We start from the raw sequence: 15,817 nt of genomic DNA, 5'->3' as shown, positions 1-15,817 counted from the left end.
CCTCACACCTAGTTTGGGTAATCCCTTTTGGACATTTTCTGTCTTGCTCTTAAGCCTCTCTTACTTGCTACCAAAGATTTCCTATTTCTTTCAGAGTTCCCCAGGAATCCTTAATACAGATTCCATTTAGACAGTAAAATATTCATTAATATGGTGAATTTAGACTTTACCTTCTTAATGGGAATTAAGAACTGTGTTAGAAGACCAGTCTCAAAAAACCCAGCCCAATACTTAAACACATATTCTCAGTGCTCCTCAGGCACATGCAATCCAAATGCAAAATTTTCTCTCCTTTCCCTATGACCACTATTAAAATATTCTTTCGCTGGCCTCTTTCCTTTAAGAAATTCAGTCAGCTCTGGCAGTGACTGATTTGATGTGTTGAGGATGTTGGTCCAACAGGACATTGTAGCCTTCTGTTAACATCCTGCAAGTCAACACATTTAAAAGGAAAGAAAAGTAGTTGGCAGCTGATTGATTGCCCCAGACACTGTGCTGAGAAGTACTGCTAATAGATTTGTTATCTGCTTTGATATTTGTAACACCTTGATGTGAGAAAAATGATATTACTAGGTCTTTGATGTAGCTGTTTGGCAGAGCTGGAGTTTGAATCCGTACCTGTCCAATCCCAATCTGTTTTAATTTTAATCTGTTATGCCAAAATGAAAATTAAAACAATGTAACATCATTATTAACTTTCAAATGGGCAGTTTGTTCTGTTTCTTTTTTCCCTTCCTCCCTCTTTCCCACTGTTGGCCAGGTTGCTTATATATATTGGTGAGAATGGGTTACCTACCACTTTTTGGGAGGCAGTTTTGTAGTATGTAGCCAGAAACAGGTTTATGTATATAAATATTAATTTCATCTTTGTTTAAAGATGCATCTTCATTTACATCTTAAAATTCTAGGCTGCCTTTAAATTGTTTTTGAACATTTAATAAGGAGAAAATGCCCATGATAGTAAAGATAAGCATAAACATTATGATCCCAGCTGAAAAAAAAATGGGGTTATATATCTGTTTATATGTAAGCAAAAAGCCTGGAATGAAATACCTTTGAATCATGTACCTTTGATTTGTTTGTTTGTTTGTTTTGTTTTTTGACTGTGTAGCGAGGCTTGTGGGATCTTAGTTCCCCAACCAGGGACCGAATTACGGCCCACAGCAGTGAAAGCACAGAGTCCTAACCACTGGATCGCCAGGGAATTCCCTAGAAGTGATTTTAAGTGAGGAAAAAAGAACACACACACACACACACACACACACACACACACACACACACACACTCACGAAGGTTGCCTTAATGGTCTTTTCTAGGAAGGTTGCTTAATGATTGTCAGTTTTTTTCCACGAGGTTTTTTTAAAAAATGGGACTTACTGTCTTCCATTTGAGGATCTGACTGCCATAAATTACTTGGGAATCTTGTTTGAGACTTAGATATGAAGGAACCTGATTTCTGCCCCTATTGATTATTTATGTGTGGCTTGTCCTTATCCTTATGAGGATCCAGCAGTATTTTATTATTATGATCTTTGTAAGGTGAAGGGTTTGAAATAACTTAGACTCATAGAGTTGTCACCCCTGCCAAGGTTTTATTATGAAAATGTTCAAATATCCAGGAAAAGTTGAAAGAATATTACCTCTAAACCCACCATCTAGATTCCACTATCAACATTTCACGTTACTTGTTTATCTCATATCTGTCCACTAACTATCCCACTGTACACTGCCCATCTTATTTTTTTATTCCATCTAAGTAAATTTTAGACATCAATACATTTCCCGGGCTTCCCTGGTGGCTCAGATGGTAAAGAATCCACCTGCAGTGAGGGCTGCTGCTGCTGCTAAGTCGCTTCAGTCGTGTCCAACTCTGTGCAATGAGGGAGACCTGGGTTTAATCCCTGGATTGGGAAGATCCCCTGGAGAAGGGAACGGCTACCCACTCCAGTATTCTGAGCTGGAGAATTCCATGGACTGTAGAGACCATGGGCTCTCAAAGAGTCAGACATAACTGAACGACTTTCACTTACATACATTTCCCAGAATTATGGAAGTTTTAGGCTAAAAAGTGATTTTCAAAAAAAAAAAAAAGATGTAAAACTGAAATCTTACCTTGATGCCACACAAAAGATGTGCAAGTGGTTCCACCCTGATGAAAAGAGGAATGAATGAGATCCAGAACTCCAGCCTCAGTCTCTTCTCCATCTTCCCTTTTATTAAGGGTTCTGCAGCACAGTCTGAAAAATAGAACATTTCCCTTTCATTTCCACATCGAGGACACTGCACCCAGACATGTTGCAGAGTAAGTTGGGGCTTCCCAGCTGGTACCAGTGGTAAAGAGTCTGCCTGCCAGTGAAGGGGCTGCAGGTTCAGTCCCTGAGTCGGGAAGATGTCCTATCGGAGGATATGGCATCCCACTCCAGTGTTCTTGCCCGGAATGTTCCATGGACAGAGGAGCCTAGTGGGCTCCAGTTCATGGGGTTGCAAAAGAATCAGACACAGCTAAGTAACTGAGCATGCACACACATGTGCAGAGTAAGTTGTGACTAAACTAGAAGTCAAAGCCAAGTGTCCTGATTTCGTTTGCTGTGCCTACTCAAGTTTTAGCCTCCCAGAGCTGTCGACTCACAGGATCTGAGTGTTAGAATGAGCCCTCCGGTACTGATTTGTCATCTCACTTGTCCTCCTTATATTATGATGCTGTTCCTGTGTCAGTGTAACCATGCTTATTTTGGGAATAAATCTTGACATAAAAGACAAGTGACTGTGCTGTTAAAATAAATTTCTGACGTGAGATCAAAGGCCCTGTCCTGAGAGACTGATTTGGATGATCTATAAAAATCATGTTATGACCTAATGTTCTAGTGACAGTCAAGATTTTAAATAGTAGTGAGGTTTAGAGTCTGTATAAATATGGGTATTATAAAAGGCTCAATCTGCTAATTTGAGTTCCTTGGTTTAATTTTAAAATAATTTTTGAAGTAGAAAGATTTAAGGGACTTCCTTGGTGGTCCATTGGTTAAGATTCCGAGGTTCCATTGCAGGGGGTGTGGGTTCGAATCCTGGTCGGGGAATTAATATCCCGCATGCTGTGGGGCGTAGCCAAAATAATGATAATGATAGTAGTAGTAGTAGAAGGATTTTTAAAACCCCACAGTTAACTGCCTATAGTTGCAGCATGGCATAAAGTAAATTTTGCTTCTTCAACCTTAGAAATACATTTTAAAATGTGAGTATTATTGTACTTCACAATTGCTTCTGATTGTGTAGACTATAATGATAGAAAGTATGTGGTACCACCAGTTACAGAGATGTTTTCTTCTTTTAATCTTCTCAAAATCCAGTGAAAAAGAGGAGGAACTGGCACAGGCATGACTACACAGAAATTGATGATGGTTCCAAACCAGTGCAGGCTGGAACTAGAACTTTCGTGAAGGAACTACGTTCTCGAGTCTTCCCAAGGTACGGAAACCTGTTATGACCAAAAACACTTAAGAACGTTACCTAGCTTGGTCCTTGCGTTGTCTGCCGGCTGCTTCTCTCTCTCCTTTGCCTCACCTCCTCCTCTTTTCACGCTGTTTTCCGTTATGTTGTTTTCCGATCTGTCTCCACCCTACTTCTGCCAGAAATCCCCACAGCCATTGCTCAGCCTCTGGTGGCAGCAAGACTAGGTTTGTTTTTATTTTTTTTATTTTTTTAAGATAATGTATTTAAGTTATATGGCTCAAGAGAAGAGCGTCAAAAGCATTATGCAGCATTTAACCATGCTAATTTAGATCATTTCCTACTCACTGCCTGACATCTATTTAAAGTGATAATGCTTAATAGGCTTTTTACATGGGATCACATCCAGGCTTGTTAAAAAGGGGAAGTACAATTTAAATTTCAATCACAATATCACCTGCAGCCTATTATGGAATTATTTCAGATCCTGTAAGTATAAAACCCTACTCTTTCTTTGTAATCTTGAGGATTCCTGGCCATTCCCCTTCCTTAAACAGAAGCATAAATGATAAGTGGCTTCTGTTGGCTCCCACAGGTAACAGAGAGAGAAAAAAATATGAAACACAGTGATTTCCATGTGCTTTTTGTGATATTAAAGGCCCTGTTCTCAAATATTCTCTTTTATCAGTATCAAAGTCATTGGAGAAATGTCTATTTTCATTGATTGATTTGGAGCCCAAGTTTTCAGCCAGTGTCTCTCGGCTGGCTTCAGAGACTTGTCAGTTCCCTAAAACTGTATAAACTATTTATTGTTGATGTATGAATGTGAATTTTTCAGGGAGAGGGGGCATAGCTTGCATTTTTTTAAATAGGTTTATAACCCAAAAGAGTAGTGTCAAAAATCCTGGCCCAGTGATTCCTGTGGCTTCTCTGCCAAAGTGTTAAACACAACGAGTTAAATACAGATTACAGAGATGGTCACAAATGTCCACACTGTACTTATCATTAATTAAAGGTCTTGGTTTTATTTTGTGTAACTCCATAAACCTCCACAGGCAGAGTGACAATAGTTAACTAAATCACACATATTCGATGGGATTAGCATAGAAATGTGTAAAATAAAGTGAATGGGCTATCTTCTCCACCCTTATTTTAAGACTGAAAGTTTTTTTGGATCCTTTTTTATGTAAATGATAATTTTTGAAAACAATTATGTGTACAGATGTGTGATGTATATACACTTCTAATTTTAAAAGATAACATGGGGTTATGTTACACATATGTTGTGCAACTTGCTTTTTTTTTTTTTACTGTTATATATAATAGATACCCTTCCATATATATACATACCCTTCCATATATATACATAAGTTTATCTCTTTAACTGCTGTGTAGTGTGCAATAGTGTGTGTATGTGTGTCTGTACCATATATACGTACCATAGTTTACTTAACTAGCCCACTATGGTATAGTGTCCAGTTTTTTTCCTCTTGTAAGTAGTGATGTACCTGTGTTTTTAAGAACTTGAACCTAAATATTTTTGATCACTTTGGTGGAGTAAAACACCAAACATTTAAGATGAAGGAGTACAAGAGATTTAAGATTTTCCTGTAGATTAGAGTTTAAGGAATTGTTAAATTCTCAGAGGCTGAGGAAGAAGGAACACTTGGGAATATTTATAGGGAAAATAAAAGGCAGTACAGAACTCAGTGAGTCAGGTAAAGAAGCTCTAAGCCTTCTATTTACATGACTGTCCAAGAAAAGTCTGTCTGGATTTTTTTAAGGCCTTAAACTGACCTACTATTACTGAGAAGGTGGGATGATCTGAGCTCAATAATTCAGAGACCTAGTTTCTCCTGTTATCTCCTTGACAGCTAGGCTACAGATGACATCAAGATAGCTAAGATCTGATTGTAAAAAAGGAAACTGTTGTGTTTAACCTATGATGCAAATGTTGCCCTTAACTTTCAGTGTATAGCAGCTGCAATTCTGTGAACATTTGAAATATAAAATTGAGACTATCCATTTTTAGAGATCTCTGATTTATGGTTAGGGAACAGTCTACAAACTGGAAAATTCTTAAAGAGATGGGAATACCAGACCACGTGACCTGCCTCCTGAGAAATCTGTATGCAGGTCAAGAAGCAACAGTTAGAACCAGACATGGAAAAATGGACTGGTCCCAAATTGGGAAAGGAGTGCGCCAAGGCAGACTGTTGTCACCCTGCTTATTTAACTTCAGTGCAGAGTACATCATGCGAAATGCCGGGCTGGATGAAGCACAAGCTGGAATCAAGATTGCAGGGAGAAATATCAATAACTTCACATATGCAGATGACAGCACCCTTATGGCAGAAAACTAAGAGGAACTAAAGGGCCTCTTGATGAAAGTGAAAGAGGAGAGTGAAAAAAACTGGCTTAAAACTCAACATTAAAAAAACAAAGATCATGGCATCCAGTCCTATCACTTCATGGCATAGATGGGAAAACAGTGGAAACAGTGAGAGACTATTATCTTGGGCTCCAAAATCACAGCAGGTGGTGACTGCAGCCATGAGATTAAAAGACACTTGCTCCTTGGAAGAAAACTTTGACCAACCTAGACAGCATATTAAAAAGCAGAGACATTAATTTGCTGACAGAGGTCCATCTAGTCAAGGCTATGGTTTTTCCAGTAGTCATGAATGAATGTGAGAGCTGGACCATAAAGAAGGCTGAATGCCAAAGAATTGATGCTTTTGAACTGTGGTGTTGGAGAAGACCCTTGAGAGTCCCTTGGAGAGCATGGAGATCAAATCAGTCAATCCTAAAGGAAATCAATCCTGAATATTCATTGGAAGGACTGATGTTGAAGCTGAAGCTCCAATACTTTGGGCTTCTGATGCAAAGAACTAACTCATTGGAAAAGACCCTGATGCTGGGAAAGACTGAAGGCAGGAAGAGAAGGGGACGACAGAGGATGAGCTGGTTGGATGGCATCACTGACTCAGTGGACATGAGTTTGAGCAAGCTCCGGGAGTTGTTGATGGACAGGGAAGCCTGGCATGCTGCAGTTCATGGAGTAGCAAAGAGTTGGACACAACTGAGTGACTGAACTGAGCTAAACTGAGGGGACAGTGAAAAGGGACAGACAGACCACACTTGAGTGTAATGCCTAGAACAGGTTAGTCACTAAAGAATGCGGCCAGAGGTGCAGCAACCCGTTTTTAGTGGCTTAAGGTGACTAACGTATTAAAACTTATTAAATACTGAGGATAATGACCTTTTAAATCAGGAATTCTCAACTGGGGCATTTGGACGTTGTCTCAATGAGTAGGGAGTCTGGATGGTAGTCATCCTCCAGTGCGCAGGAAAACATGAATTGTTCTATGTCCCGGGAGACTTTATGATGTCTAATAAATGTTTGTGTAGAATTTTATAGCAAGATAAAACATGATCTGTTTTTACTTATCCTAACCAGCTCCTATTGTATTGTACCCCCTCCCTTTTGCTCTTCTGGTTTTCTGTGCAGCATGTGTTGAGTTACTTCTAACGTGTTTGTTACTTCTTTTAAATCCAACCATTCATTATGACTATTTGTAGGCGTCCCATTATTCTGTTATTCTATTAGGGAAGCCTGGCCTGCTGCAGTCCATGGGGTGGCAAAGAGTAGGACATGACTGAGTGACTGAACTGAACTGTTATTGTTATCTTTTCTAGTGTTGTTTACCTGAATATTTACATATTGAAATCCGTATTTTGCTATAATTTGTTTTTTCTCTTGTTATAGTTAAGGCATTTTATATAATTCACATATATTTTTCCAATTGTATGTAGGATACCAAAAGGAGCTTTATAAAACATGAGTTATAAAAAGGGAAATTAGGTATGAGATAGGTTGAGAACCACTGATTCAGGTAATAATAGAGCATATGAATTAATCCATTACCAGATTTTTTTTTTTTTTTAGCTGAACTGATCAGCAAAGATGACATTTTACTCTTATATTTTCTTTAGTGCCGATGAAATCATTGTAAAGATGCATGGCAGCCAGCTGACACAAAGGTACCTGGAGAAACACGGATTTGAAGTCCCTATAATGGTCCCCAAATTAGATGATCTGGGACTCAGGCTCCCGCCACCAACTTTTTCTGTTATGGATGTGGAACGTTATGTAGGTACGAACTGGATTCCTTTAATTGCTTGGGAAAACACGGTAAAAAATAAAGTTGATATTATCCTAAAATACTAAAAATTGAATGAAGAGATGTTAGTTTAGTTCAGTTTCTGGGTCAGGAAAAGTGAAATGCCATGTCATGTACGTTGAAAACTTTTTTCTCAGTAGACCTACTTTCAGAAAGACAGAAGGAAGCATTCTGTACAGGCTCCTCCTGTTGCTTTGTTTTTTGCCATCAAACTTGCTAATACTTGCTGGGAAAAATTATTACAGCGGGGTAGCCACCGATATGAAAAAGAAGTCTTTGGGAAACTGGTTGAGTTCTAGACCTTGGTAGCAGCATTCAGGTGCAAGATTTCTGGATCCTGCTTTAGTAACCTCCTGCTGCCTAGAAAAAGAGAAGCTTATTTTCAAACCTAGTTTTACTTCAATGACTTGATGATACTGCCTTTTAATGATGTCTGGACTTAATGTTTGATATTGAGTCCCAGAAAGGTCTAAGAAACAAGGTAGAAGACCCTTTATCTGTTGCATTATTGTTGACATTTTCAGGCACTTCTTTCATTCTCATAAGGGTATTGAGAGAGAAAGCTGACTCTATGTAGATCTCATTCCTTGTCAGCAAAGTAGATAAAGATTATTTGAGGATTAGATCTCAAGTCTGTCTTGACTCAAACTGTCTATTCTTTATGTTATCTTCTGAGCCTGAAATAATCTGAGAATTTATCCCTTTATCTATCCATTGGTTGACATTGCCAGTTGTTTCACTGAGGAAATCCGGTTAAATTGCCTCACTTCACATTCAGCTCAGTTTTGAACTATTTGATAAATTAGAAGATGAGGCTAAGGTTTCACGTAAACCTGTTTGTATAGATAACATTGTAAAATAAATGGCTAGTGTAATAAAAGTGTAGGTAAAATGTTCACACTACTTGATAGCTAACTTTTTAAATACTGTAAAATGCTTCAATTAACAGAATTGTTTTGCCTCCTAAATATAAATAGTCTGTTTGACTTTCTTAGCTTGTTTAAAGTTACATTCAGGTAAGAAACAGGTACTTGTTTCCTGTTTCAGATTAAGTATTGCTGTATTTTGAATTTCACCTTATCCTGTCAGACATTGGAAAACTAACTGGTTTTTAGGGTGATTCAGTGTTGTGCCTGTAGTACCTCATGGTTTTATTGGAAAATTGTAAATTAATCCCAATTCAAAACTCATCTCACAGACAATAATGTGCACTGATTTTTGCTTCATTTTTTTCTTGAAGCAGAATATTAGGAGAGAGGACACTACCAGGCAAGCAGAAATTGTTTGTCCTGGTTAATTTGTTCACTAATTCCCCAATGACTGATTGGTTTCTCAAAATGATGGACTCAGAATCTTAAGTGTTAACGAAGTAAAAGGGAAAAGTCTGTGTCCACATTTTGTGTAAAATTATTAATTATAATTTTGATCACCAGGAATTAACAGCCAGAACAGGTGACTCAGTTTTTACCTACCAGTGTAATATGCACTTTTGTCATAGGATGCACAAGAAATCATTGTTGTATGGAAAGCTTTGTAAACACATAAATTTTTACACTCAGTGTTAATTATGCAGCTCTGTCTTAATTGCTTTATTCTTTCAAAAATTGTTCGTTTGTTCAGAAGTTCCAGTTGGACTTAAAAAGTAAGGATATAGGAAGAGTCTTTGTCTAGGCTATGTAGTTCTTATAGATGGCTTAATTATCACGTGCAGTAAATATGGTCTTTAAAAAATTTTTGTTTAGGGCATCTATTGGTGAAACTCTTAAGCACAATAATAAGGCTATGATTGTTCTCTGCAGGTGGTGACAAAGTAATAGATGTCATTGATGTGGCAAGGCAGGCAGACAGCAAAATGACACTTCACAATTATGTGAAATACTTCACGAATCCCAGCAGACCAAAAGTGTTAAACGTGATCAGCCTTGAATTTTCAGATACAAAGTGAGTAGTTCTGGGCGTTTTGATTCAGCTCTGTGAGTGTTAGCTCAATGTAGTTAAATGATGCATTTACTTTAGTAAGAAACATAATTGTGACTCCTAAAGTGGTCCAGAGATACAGCTATGTTGTACATTTTGCTTTGGCATGCTCAAACTTGAAGTATTCTTGTTAGCCTTGAGTTGCAGTTAATTTCTTGGTTGGGGTTGAGATGGGAGATGCAGTTTTAAGAAGTTTTAATTTGCATGATGTGGGTGTATGTGTTTGTGTGTGTCTGTTGTTTTTTTTTTTAAAGGATGTCTGAATTGGTGGAGGTTCCTGATATAGCCAGAAAACTTTCCTGGGTGGAAAATTATTGGCCAGATGATTCAGTCTTTCCCAAGCCATTTGTTCAGAAATACTGCTTAATGGGAGTTCAAGACAGCTACACAGATTTCCACATTGATTTTGGTGGGACTTCAGTTTGGTACCATGTCCTCTGGGTAAGCTTGGCTTGTTTCTTTTTTCACTTAACCGCAAAAACATATAGTCTTCTTCCCTCTAGTCAACCCGTAAATCAGATACCTGAGAAGGAGCAAAATTATAGTAATAATTGCTTCTGATCTTAAGGTCAGGCTAAAGACAGCTAGTTGGATAAGTCAGGAATGCCCATAAAATTATGAATTCTCCTTGAGAGCATATATTCACCTTGCTTTAACTAGAACTGTGCAGTAGCCATTCAGCACATGGGGCTAAATTTAAATCATGAAACATCATGTCAGATTCAGCTCGTCATTTGTACTAACCACATCTCAAGTGCTCAGTAGCCACTTAGGGCTTTACGTCTACTGTATCGCGTAGCACAGATAGGAAACATTTCCATCGTCACAGAAAGTTCTTTTGGACAGGGTTGCTCTAGAACCAGATCTTCGTCTAAATCACGTGCCTGTGCATCAGCAACGCTCTGGACTCTGATGCTGTGCCTCGAGCTCCTCTTCCTTTGCTTCATGAGAAAGCAGAGGGTCAGTTCACTAAAGAAAGTCTGTTCATAAGTCTTTAAAAACAGCTGTAGTGTTATAGGTCTTAGGAGAAAGGGCAGAGTTTGCAGAGATGACTCTCTGTAACCTGGGGCCCGTTAACATGTATTTACTTCTACACCTTGAACATGAGATCAGTAGGATGCTTGTGATTCTTTACCCTCCTTTCCTGTAACTGTTTCTCCATCACGACTTTACTGACTCCTTGTCTTATTGGGAGGGGGAGCGTTAGTACCTGTGGAGATGCTTATTAAAGGCAGTAGCTATTGGTCGGGCATGTGAAATATGTCTTTCTGAGCCTAAGAAATCTGATAATTATCTAATTTAATTTAGAACATTGTATTGGGAAATTGCATCAATATAGGCCACCCTGAGAATGGCATTTCCTTTTTCAAAAATAGTGTGATTACTTCCTCCTAGGGCGAGAAGGTTTTTTATTTGATAAAGCCAACAGATGACAATTTGGCCCTCTATGAATCTTGGAGTTCATCTGTGACCCAGAGTGAAGTGTTCTTTGGAGATAAGGTGGATAAATGCTACAAATGTGTGGTAAAGCAGGGACATACCTTATTTGTTCCTACAGGTAAGGTTTTAATCCCATCCCTACTCCCCATAGCAATTGCTCATCACAGAGTCAGCTTTTGATTGGAACCTCTGAGTTTAACAGAGTTTAACCTCTGAGTTTAACTGAGTTTAACCTCTGAGTTTGGAAAGTGGCTTTGCATAACCTGAGAGATGATTCTTATGTTGAACTTTTCACGTCCTTGTCCCTTGGAGGGTTTCTCTTGTGGTTCAGCTTGTTTTGGCATTGTGTTTTGTGTCATTTGCCTTCATTTTTATTTTGAAAAATTCACATACCTTAATACACACCCTTTAAAAGTGTGCAATTCAGTGATTTTTAGTAGATTAACAGAACTGTGCAACCCTCTCCCTAATTCCAGAACATTTCATCACCTCAAAAAGAAACCCTGTACCAGTTAGCAGACACTCCCCATTCCCCCTCCTCTCAGCCCCTAGTAACCTCTAATTTTCTTTTGGCTCTGGATTTGCCTGTTTTGGACATTTCATATATAATAGGTGACCTTTTGTATCCAGCTTCTTTTAGTTAGCATCATGTTTACTAGACTTAACCATGTTGTATCTCTTATCAGTGTTTCATTGCTTTTTATGGCCAAGTAATATTCCGCTGCATGGATGTTTCACATTTCGTTTATCCCCTCATCAGTTGATGGACATTTTGGTTGGCTCCACTTTTTGGCTGTTATGAATAGTGCTGCTTTGAACATTTGTGTGATAGTTTTTGTGTGGAGGTTTGTTTTCATTTCCCTTGGGTTTATACCTAGTAGTGGAATTGCTGGGTCATACGGTTTAATGATGTTTAACTTTTTGAGGAACTGCCAAACTGTTTTCCTAACGGCTGTACCATTTTATGTTCCTGCCAACAATGTACAGGTATTTCAATTTCTCCACATCTTCACCACCACTGTGCTCATCTTTATTTTTGACATTCTAGTAGGTGTGAAGTACTAGTATCTCATTGTGGTTTTAATTTGTGTTTCCTTAGTGAGTAACGATGCTAAGCATTTTTCATACTGGCTGTTTGTATGTCTTCTTTGGAGAAATGTCTGTTAAATCCTTTGCCCATTTTTAAGTTGGGCTGTCTTTTTATTGCTGAGTGGTAAGAATTCTTTATATATTCTGAATAGACCCTTTTCAGATATATGATTTGCAATGTTTTCTCTCATTCTGTGGGTTATCTTTTCACTTTCTTGATAATGTCCTTTGCACAAAATTTTAAAATTTTGATGAAATTCCCTTCAGTTTTTAATTGGTCAGCTCTGCGCTGATGTTGAAGGCCAAGTCTGCTGTAGGAGTCTGGGCTGCTATCCTGGGATAATTAGGAGGCAAATGAGTATGTTCTGAGGGAGCTTAGGAAGGGATTGAGTATCAGCCTTAGTTATAGCCTCAAGAATAGGCATTAGGTGTATCATCTTGAGAGGTGACTGAATGCAGGGCATGGATTCTGCAGGCCAGTGGTTCTGAGAGTTGTGTTCTTCTGATTTGGGTGACCTTAATGGCTGCAGAGTTTGCAAGGATCTGTTACAGGCCCTGCTTTCTTACTTTGGCTATGGAGTATATAATAAGTATGTGTTGAATAAATGAATGAGTAAATGCCTAGAACTACCAGAATTGATAAAATCTAGTTACCTATCAATATTTTCACTGTGAATGGACCAAGCCCCTCCCTTAAGGACCCCCAAAGCTCCTTTTTGTAGTAAATAGTTTGTTATATCTGTTTTAAAATCTTAAACTCAAATTTATCATCAGTATAACCTCCAACACCAATAATTCCCTCCCCCCAATTGATGTAATAATCTAATTAGATTATAAAGAAATTAGAAGTAATTTATAATAAAATATTATTTTGCAATGTCCCTGCTCAGGCACAGCAACATTGGAAGTAGGGTGATGCACAGGCCAGCTAAGCAGTACAGGTCTATAGCATTGGTGTGGATTAATGGTTCTCAAACTCCACAGACCCTCAGAGTCACCTGGAGGGCTTATTAAAACACAGAGCATGTGTGCCTGCTCAGTCCTGTCCAACACTTTGCGACCGTGTGGCCTGTAGCCCACTGGGCTCCTTTGACCATGGGATTCTCCAGGCAAGAATACTGGAGTGGGTTGCCAGGCCCTCCTCCAGGGGATCTTCCCACCCCTGGGATCAAACTCGCATCTCTTGCATCTCCTGCATTGGGAGGTGGGTTCTTTACCACTAGCGCCACCTGGGAAGCCCAAAACATAGAGCGCTGGGCCTTAACCCAGTGGTTCTGATTCAGCACCTCTGGGGTGGGCCTGAAAATTTGCATTTCTAATAAGTTTGCCGCTGAGGCTGATGCTGCTGGTCTGGGGACCACATTTGAAGAACCACTGCTATAGATAGTGTGGGTTTTTTTTCCCCCAAGGTATTTGGCAACTGATAAATTTTCTTCAGTGTACAGGCTACCTGGTTGTGTTCCTAGAAAATCGTGCTGAAACCTTGCAAAAGATGCTCTGTTTCATATTAATGGAGCCATCGTTTCTGGGCTCAGTCAGTGACAGATTCTGTACCTGTCTGAATGCCCAGCAGATATTTGAAAGTCCTGGCTCAGGCAGGACAGTTTCTTGCTGTGTGGCACTGTCCTGCCTGTTGCACCCTGCCTCCCGCTCGCAAGATGACAGTGGTGTTTCCTGATCCTTGTGACAGCCCCACCCACCCTGCCCCGAACTCTCCAGACCGCGCTCTGCTGGCAGCGCTTCCTCCACTGAGAACCACTGATCTACAGAATTTGAAGCCGACACAGACTTCAAATTTGTGATTTCAGGGTCAAGCTCAAGACTTTGTGCCTTTGAGCACACAAATGGCCACCACTTGAAATCCAGTCTTCTTGGCCTTTTTAGATACGATATCACAGAACAATGACGAATCAAATTATGAAAAGTATAAAGAAAATGGAATCCGTCTATTTTAACAGTCAATTTTTCCATGCAAATGTATGTGAATATATTTATTTACATCTGTATAGCATCTTTATGTTTGGTCTACAAGACCTTTCTTTCAAAAGTTAGACATCATCTCTTAGAAATGAGCCTCACTTTGGAAACATGTTGGCTTTATGGGAAGATAACATTCTGATTGCCAACATTTATATTTGTAGGGCCATAACCCTGCCTCATAAAATACGGGGTATCTACCTTTTCTTTCTTAGAGGCAGGTCTTGGGTGGAGTCCCACCGATCCTCCTCTGCTTGGTCCCTACCGGCACTCATTTCAGAATGACACTAGGAAGGCCAGGGGCTCAGCCAGTTCCAATTATTCATTTAATGAAAACATGCTTGCCTCACTGTAACCAGATTTGACTTGTCTCAGAGTAAAATCTTTAACATAAAGTTATATGTGTTTTTAAACTAAAAAATGAAAACAGTAACAATTACCAAAAGCTCCTTCTGTCCTGCACCATAATTTTGTCTAGTCGGGTCAATGCATTAATCTGAAACACAGCACAGAGGTGGCATAGAATAGGCATTTAATAAATACTTGAATCATTGTATCTTTAGATCATAATAGACATTAGCTTCTCTGGCACTGAAGTATGAGCTAAACTGATTTTTTGTGTGTTTCTTAAAACAGGTAGATATCACATTTGTGTTGTTTAAATGTTGAAAAGTCACTGACATGTCCTTTTAACCGTTTCAGGGTGGATTCATGCTGTGCTCACTTCTCAGGACTGTATGGCTTTTGGGGGGAACTTTCTGCACAACCTTAACATTGGCATGCAGCTCAGGTTTGTGTTATCAGCACTTAAAGGATCTTTTTCAGCAACATATTTGATTGTGATCTCATGGAAATAGGCCCTGATAACTTACTAGAAACTTAAAAAAAAAAAAATTGTCTTTAAATTTTGTCAAGAGGATACCTTGATGAATCTAAAACAAAAAGAATCATTTATTCAAGTTGAGACTAAATACTTTCCCACATTTCAGAATTTTATAGAGATGGATAGGCTCTCCTTTGGTTCTCTTTACAGTGAGAGAATTGAACTAAATCAGGTCAGACTCAGGTGTAACATACGGGGCTGGGACAGGACAATTCGAAGTTAGGAAACACCTGTTTTAATTTTGCTGTGGTGAAGGATTACCAACTATTTCCCCTTCTGCATGACAATCTGACTTTTGGGCAAAAACTTCGCCTGGTAGCTTAATAAGAGAAGAATGTTATTAGGCAACATTACTTATGGTAAAATGATTCCTCATTGATAAAACTGCACAGGACTGGGAGAACTGGAAATACCTGGTAGGGAGCCATGTCTTTTGACTTTCCTGACTTGTAACTGGGCATGCCCATGGGGAACCCTGGAAGCCATGCATCGATGGAGTTATTACAAGAGATTCTGGCTCTTATGGGGCACGAAGCTTTAAGCCAAACTCCCACACTTGCCAAGTGAATCTTGCTTATACCTGAGCTGTCCCTGGGGAAGGACGGCTCCTGGCTATATGGACTGCTGCAAGGACTCTTGCAGAAAAGCTCACCGTATGGTTTCTGCCTTCTCACCTTGACCCCACCCAAGTTTGGTCCTGAGCTGGAATGCTTAGTGGGACCTAAAGGAAACTCCACGAGTGGATGTTGGAGTGCTGTCTAACACAGGGAGCTAGTTTCTAAACACATTATATTTATTACAGTGGAACCCTTGTAAAATTCCT

The 15,817-nt window shown here is 39.2% G+C and overlaps 1 protein-coding gene across 1 annotated transcript in view; it reads left to right on the top strand.

Moving 5' to 3' along the window:
* Nucleotides 1-15,817, top strand: part of KDM7A (lysine demethylase 7A) — a 69,766-nt gene that overhangs the window by 38,097 nt on the left and 15,852 nt on the right. Inside the window, exons 3-8 of the mRNA XM_068973047.1 lie at nucleotides 3,345-3,462; nucleotides 7,441-7,601; nucleotides 9,428-9,569; nucleotides 9,860-10,046; nucleotides 11,001-11,163; nucleotides 14,814-14,901. Of these exons, the coding sequence (XP_068829148.1) occupies nucleotides 3,345-3,462; nucleotides 7,441-7,601; nucleotides 9,428-9,569; nucleotides 9,860-10,046; nucleotides 11,001-11,163; nucleotides 14,814-14,901 (859 nt within the window). The remainder of the gene's footprint in view (nucleotides 1-3,344; nucleotides 3,463-7,440; nucleotides 7,602-9,427; nucleotides 9,570-9,859; nucleotides 10,047-11,000; nucleotides 11,164-14,813; nucleotides 14,902-15,817) is intronic.

The sequence above is a fragment of the Capricornis sumatraensis genome, chromosome 5 (assembly GCF_032405125.1).
Source record: "Capricornis sumatraensis isolate serow.1 chromosome 5, serow.2, whole genome shotgun sequence".
In the NCBI taxonomy this organism is placed as follows: domain Eukaryota; kingdom Metazoa; phylum Chordata; class Mammalia; order Artiodactyla; family Bovidae; genus Capricornis; species Capricornis sumatraensis.
This window is presented reverse-complemented; position numbering and strand designations above follow the sequence as displayed.